The sequence below is a fragment of the Leptonychotes weddellii genome, chromosome 12, assembly GCF_054177405.1.
Source record: "Leptonychotes weddellii isolate Sample4059 chromosome 12, ASM5417740v2, whole genome shotgun sequence".
In the NCBI taxonomy this organism is placed as follows: domain Eukaryota; kingdom Metazoa; phylum Chordata; class Mammalia; order Carnivora; family Phocidae; genus Leptonychotes; species Leptonychotes weddellii.
The window spans coordinates 16,018,008-16,024,755 of NC_138380.1; the positions used below are offsets into that span (position 1 = coordinate 16,018,008).

General features: G+C 35.1%; 1 protein-coding gene and 1 long non-coding RNA gene across 13 annotated transcripts in view; one reads left to right on the top strand and one right to left on the bottom strand.

Moving 5' to 3' along the window:
* Nucleotides 1-6,748, top strand: part of LOC115939361 (uncharacterized) — a 203,532-nt gene that overhangs the window by 40,940 nt on the left and 155,844 nt on the right. The window lies entirely within an intron of this gene.
* The window catches only part of AGBL3 (AGBL carboxypeptidase 3), a 62,058-nt gene that overhangs the window by 28,011 nt on the left and 27,299 nt on the right, over nucleotides 1-6,748 (bottom strand). For 3 of the 5 annotated variants that reach the window (XM_081800062.1, XM_081800060.1, XM_081800061.1), the window contains exons 1-4: nucleotides 3,370-6,733; nucleotides 2,137-2,263; nucleotides 1,034-1,134; nucleotides 708-820 (exon numbers count right to left, since the gene is read on the bottom strand). In XM_081800062.1, the coding sequence (XP_081656188.1) occupies nucleotides 708-820; nucleotides 1,034-1,134; nucleotides 2,137-2,263; nucleotides 3,370-3,528 (500 nt within the window). In that variant the 5' untranslated portion in view covers nucleotides 3,529-6,733. The other 2 variants (XM_081800065.1, XM_081800064.1) reach the window with 2 other exon arrangements.

Here is a 6,748-nt window from a genome sequence, read left to right on the forward strand (position 1 = left end):
TTGGTTAAGCGACTGCCTTCAGCTCAGGTCATGATCCCAGGGTCCTGGGATCGAGTCCCGCATCGGGCTCCCTGCTCTGCGGGGAGCCTGCTTCTCCCTCTCCCACTCCCCCTGCTTGTGTTCCCTCTCTCGCTGTGTCTCTCTCTGTCAAATAAATAAATAAAATCTTTAAAAAAAAAAAAAAGAAACAAATCCATGAGTTCAAAATGATACTCCCCATCTGCAAACAAACTTATTAGTCACCTCTGGAGGTTGCAGGGGCACTAATGCAAGGTGTGAAAATTTATAAATAAAGGAAAAGAATCAAACATTTGTTCTGTCTTTCCTATAGGAAACCGTACAAAATTAGTACCTTCATTCTTCCAACAACATTCCCTTAGCATTAAGTTTTGCATTTGTTATTTGCTAATTTAGAGTATGTATGTGGCATCTGTATAAATGTGTCAATTCTCTGTGGGTAATGTCAGCATCAAAAACAATTTGAGTATGTCTTTCATGTACAGGACATAATAGGTGTTCAATTAATATTACCTGAATAAATAACTGAAGTCTTAATGAAGTTGGGCCAAAGTAAAGTGCATGGAAAAACTTTTCCTCCACCTATAGTTGGGATTTTCAGTTGAGACTGAGAATTTTATATCCTCCTGTTACTATAAAGGGCACAGTAACACAGCACAAATTATGTTACATCCACCATCTTGACTTACCTAGACTCTAGATCCAGTGTCATTTCTTTCAGAGAAGTATCTGAATCCTCAAGGATTTTTTCCAAGTTTATATGTTTTTCCATTTCTTCTAATTCTTTCAAGCACTGGTAATACTAGGGGAAAATGATAAATTAATTACAAATTAACTCTATTTCCTAATTAAACTAAATATTTATAGACACCTGGAACAATAGGTAGGGGGACATCAAGTACTAGAAACCTCAAACACTGTTAGGATACTAAAAGAATAAAAACTGCCATAGGCCCTTAGGTTATATTATCTCATAAACTTGAGTTTGATACATTACCAAATGGACTTTGCTTACCTTGGTTCGGTCTGGATCACAATAATCCAAGAGAGAATCACAAAAATGGTATCCCACTGACTCCAAGTCTTTTGTGTTGAAATGAGTGCCCCGTTTATTACCTAAAACGTCAAGAAGTTTATCCACCATTGAGGATGAGTTAATCATTCATCCTTAATAGGTAGGCCTAAATTGTGAAACAGAGAGTATAAATAAACAAAATATCTGATATGATTCTATAGCTGTCCTTTGGATTTTCTTCTCTGGGGCAGGTCATCTAACAACAGCTCACTGCTTACCCTCCTTCCCTCTCCACCCCTGGATCAAAGCTGACTTAACATGTATTAGTCTATGTTGTAAGGCAGAAGAAAATTTAATAAGAAATTATGAAATATTTGGTTACCAGTTACAAACACACTCATAATCACTTAGTGAAAAACTTGGGTAAATATTTTAATGTTTTCATCATCATAGATAGTGTTATATCAGTTTCAAGGTGCTTTAAAAAACAGAAATTATACGTGTGGATTTCTAGCACTTTCCTTTGAGTCAATAAATTTTCTAAAAATGTAACAATTTTCTTAATATGGAGTATTCCAAGGGTAAACTAGATGTGACTAAAAGATTTCTTAAATGGAACTAGAGAGCACACTTTTATTTTTAGTTAAAGGAACCGAGTGCTTCCATTAAAATATAAATTGACCCCCTTAAAGAACCCCCAACAAACCCAGTCTACTTGGACTTGCAAATAGCAAATCCACCAAAAACATTTCTATCGTGATATTTTAAGTATGAGCATTGCTTTTTCTTGAAATCACAAGTCATCTGTAAGGACTCCTTAAAAACAAAACAAAAACAAGCAATTAAAGATTAGTTCATGAAATAACCAGTTAGGTATTCTATCTATATGCTAACACTTTGTTTTCTAAACAAAGGGAAATAATGAGATGGAGATACAGAGTGGTAGTTTGTTCATCCTCTATATAGAAGCGATTGGACACCAGCATGTATCTAAGTGGGAAGGAAGTGCCCACTATCAAATTGTCCACATAATTAATCTCACACTAAAAATATTTCTTTGGTTTAAAGCTCTGAGAGCCATGAATGAGAACACTTGGTCTTACCCAGGGTAGATCCACAAAAAGTAGCCTCCATGGTAAAACTGTTTCTGATTCCCATTTTCCACATTACTACCCTTCCTGTTCCCTCTTTGCTCTTCTGAACATTAAACTTGCAAGCTGAGAATGAAAACTAAAAAGAAGCAAATAAAAATGAGAAAATGTGTTTTTCTGAGTACAATGTCTTTCTTAGGAAGTAGCGTTGAAAATGAGAAAGTAGTGCAAATGCAGTAATTCTCTCTAGAGCTTCAGGGGCTGCTTTTATTTCCAAACCAGTGGAAATAACTCATTTTAAGGATGACATATTTTCATTTCTCAGAAGTACAGATTTGAGAACACTGGCAATAAATTTTACTTTTTATATATAACATGTATTCTTGATTCTGTTGGGATAAGCTCTTATACTTTAAAAAATTTAAACATGTTTAAGAATAAAATTAATGTAGATGTTTTGAATAAAATAAGGATGCTTTACTTTTACAAGCTCAATCATTGGAAAGCTGTCCTGAAAGATTGTTATAATGTCTCTCTAAAAAGTTTTTGCTATTTTTTTATTTACAATAAAATTAACTTGTGTTCCATCCTGTGAGTTTGACACATGTATAGATTTGTGTAGCCACTACCACATCAGGATGTAGGACAGTTCCATCACCTCTAAAAAACTCCCTTGTGTTATTCCTTTGCAGTCACAATTATTTATTTTGAAGCTACAGTAAATGGTATAGTTTTCAGTTTTGGTTTGCAATTGTTCAGTGTGAGGATACAGAAATCTAGTTCATTTCTGAGGGGGGACCTTGTCATATAGGACATTGCTAAACTCATTAGTTTTAGGAGGGTTTTTTGGTGCATTGCTTTGGATTTTCTATGAAGACAATCATGTCATCTTTATTCCAAAAGTGTCTGCCTTTTCTTTCTTCTCTTGCCTTCCAGCACTTAGAACCTCCAGCATAAGGCTGAATTGAAGAGGTAAGGGTGGTTATCCTGGCCTTGTTCCTGCCCTTATAAGGAAAACAGTCTTTTATCATTAGCTATGGTGGTAAGATAAGGTGCATTCTTTCCTTCATATTTCAAATTACTGGTCACTAAACATTCCACGTAGTTGCTTTTTTATGGTCGACTGAATAAGGCAGTCAAAAGAACTAAATAAAAAAGCAGTTTACTGAATAAGGTGATCTATTCTGCAGTCTCACGCGGGCAACATGTAATAAAGGAAAAGTTAAAAATCTTAAATGGTCTTACTTTGTCTGGACAATTTTTGCTCAGCATAAGTGGGAAGATTCGTTGCTGTAGGTATAATGCTTTACATCTATCACTACCATCACAACCATACATGAAGATGTTCTCTTTTCTACTGTGGCCATGAAGGTCACAATATAAAATAACCTCTCGTTTCTCCATCAATCTACCGAGAAAAAAAAAGAAGTTACTAAACGAGTTACCAAATTTTACCTCTGCATTTTTCTATGGATTTACAAGTCTAATATCCAAATAAATAGAATTTCTTATATCCTCACTTTCAACTTCTTTCTCTTATCCATACCGCATATTAACAATTTTAAGACATCTACAATAATTTCCTATTAGCTATATGTAAAATACGAATGCTTACCTTCCATTATAAGGACAAAATTTACCTTACTCCCAAGACTCTCCAATAGGATCCTCTGCTTTATTATTCTGGTTTTCCATCGTATAAAGAGAATAGCTCGCTCCTACTTTGCCCATTAGCTTTCACAGAGATTCTTCCTGACTAGAATACCTTCTTTCTTCATTTCCGTAAGTGCAAATACTGCCCCTCATCCCTCAAAGCTGACTTCATGTCTCACTTCCTAACCAGTCAAGACCACAGATTTTTTTTTTTTGAATTCCTATAGCACATAATATTGGTGCCATTTGCTTGACATTTGCCTTGGAAAGTTTTCATATTTTTGATATTTAATCTTGTTAAGGGTAAGAACTGCTTCAAATCAGCTAGAACAGTGCTATGCACAAGAGTACCCAAATATTTGTTAAAAATTGAGTACCTGACAACCTGGTGCTGAAGCCAATTATTATACAACCCTTGATTAAAGTGGTAAATATTATTTTGAGAAAAATTGTACCAAAGTTTGAATTTTTTTTCTGGTAAATTTCTAATACGGAAATTATTACACATTTCTTAGGAGCACAACCCTTAGTTTGTATAACTTAGGCACTCAGTGAATATTTAAGCAATAAAAAATAAGCCGCCAGGGACGCGGGTGCCTCAGTCAGTTAAGCGTCTGCCTTCAGCTCAGGTCATGATCCCAGCATCCTAGGATCGAGTCCCGCATTGGGCTCGTTGCTCAGCGGGGAGACTGCTTCTCCCTCTGCTTGCCGTTCTGACAAATAAATAAATAAAATCTTAAAAAAAAAAAAAAAGCCCCGGGGCACCTGGGTGGCTCAGTCGTTAAGCGTCTGCCTTCGGCTCAGGTCATGATCCCCAGGGTCCTGGGGTCGAGTCCCGCATCAGGCTCCCTGCTCAGCCGGAAGCCTGCTTCTCCCTCTCCCACTCCCCCTGCTTGTGTTCCTTCTCTTGCTTTGTCTGTGTCAAATAAATAAATAATATCTTTAAAAAAAAAATAAGCCCCCCAAACTGATTGATGAAAATAACTAATGGAGAGGCTTTAAAAAGGTAAAAAAAAAAAAAAAAAGTGGTATTAAAGTGGTAAGATGACAGGCATTTTTTGCTTTTTTTCATATTTCTAAACTTCATGCATTATATTACTTAAATAACCAATATCACATACACTATTTGTTATACCTGGAAGGATAAATACCAAAATGTTAGCAATGATATTTTTAGTAATATGATATGTATTACTTTTATAACAAAAATATTAAAACCTAAAATCAAAATATTCAAAGCATAGCTTCTATTAGGAATAATACTTCTTTAAACTAGACTGTAAAGCACTAATACTACTTCTTTAAACTATAGAGAAATCCCACAGTGAGGTCTGTTACATGTATTAATTGATTGCCCTTTTCTCATTTGGTGCCCAATAAATTCTAATTGATAATATAAGACTGCCATAAAGCCACTAAATGATCATTACAAGTTTTTAGAAAACTAAGTGGATTATAAAGCAAGATTATCAAGTTAGGGCTTTAAATATGAAATATGCTGAACATTTTTTGGCCAACATTTCCCCAGTTTTAATGATCTTTCAGTTTCTTACAGGTAAATCAAAATAAACTCAGTAATTCCCAAAGATATCTCATTACTTCCAAAGGGTCTAATTTTACATGAATTTAAATCACTTGAGAAATGGCTTGGGTCTTTTTTCTTACCCACAGGCTAAGATATTCTAAGTATCTTATACTAAGCATCCTATGCTAAAATCTACTCTTTCTTATTCTCATATTCTTTAAATATGCTAAATCTTAGATATACTTACAGCTGCTTGCCTTCCCATACATATGTGACTTCTTATTCTACTTACCTAACTATGATTAATTGCATTAAGGTAGTTTTCTCTCTTGGAAGTCTTTCTGAAACTAACTGGATTCCTGCCTTAACCTTCTTACAAGGCAATCTGAGAAGAATGGAGACATTTAAAGTATTTTCCGTAGAGACAAGCCAAAGGGCCTTGGCCTATAATCCATCTTGTGTTGGACCAGGGACCCTTAAAGTCAAAGAGCACTAAGTAGATATTATATTCTAATCAGCTTCCTTTCTTATATATATATATATATTTTACATTTTGGAATAATTTTAGTTTACACAAAATTTGCAAAAATAGAATGCTTCCATAGACCCCTCACCCAGTTTCCCCTAATGTGAACATATTACATAACCACGGTACAGTGTCAAAAATGAAGAAACCAACATTGGTACACCACTAGTAACTAAACTCCCAACCTTATTTGGATTTCACTTGTTTTGCCACTAATGTCTTTTCTGTCCCAGAATCCAATCCAGGATACCACATTGCACTTCACTCTCTTTTGCTTGTTTGCCATCCCCAGAAAAATAAGGAAGTCATGGTTTTTTAAAAATCTTTTATCACTTAACATTTCTCAGATAACTACAGGGAATCCTGGAGTCCACATCTTTGAGGGGTATGAAAACAAAGAATTTTCAGTCCTTTTTGAGGTGATTTGCACTTCACTCCCTCTGTGCCTAAGCAGATAAAAGAATTAACGTGGAAGTGAAAGTGGAGACTGAACTGAGATGGTTGGGGCCATGCGTCTTGGTGCTTCTGAAGCCTGTCAGCTCCTCCGAGAGGCTGGAGGTATCCTTGAGGGCCTCAGCCCTGAAACAGGGTCCTTGTACTTGCACTAGGGGCCCTGGTAACAAAGTGGGATCAGGACATAGACACTCTCTACAATAGTACTTATTGTTATAAATATTTGAATAATCCTAAAGAGTTTACAAAGAGTTTTTAACATCTATATCTGATTCATCAACAACTTTTTTTTCTTTTTATATCTGAGCTAATACTGAATACATTTAGAGCTTTCAATGCTCCATATTTTATTCTGGACACTTTATTAATAATATTCTCATTTAATCCTCCTGCCTATGAGTTTAGTATTATTATTACCATTTTATAGATGAGAAAATTGAGGTTTAGATTTGTTTTTATTTTTTTTT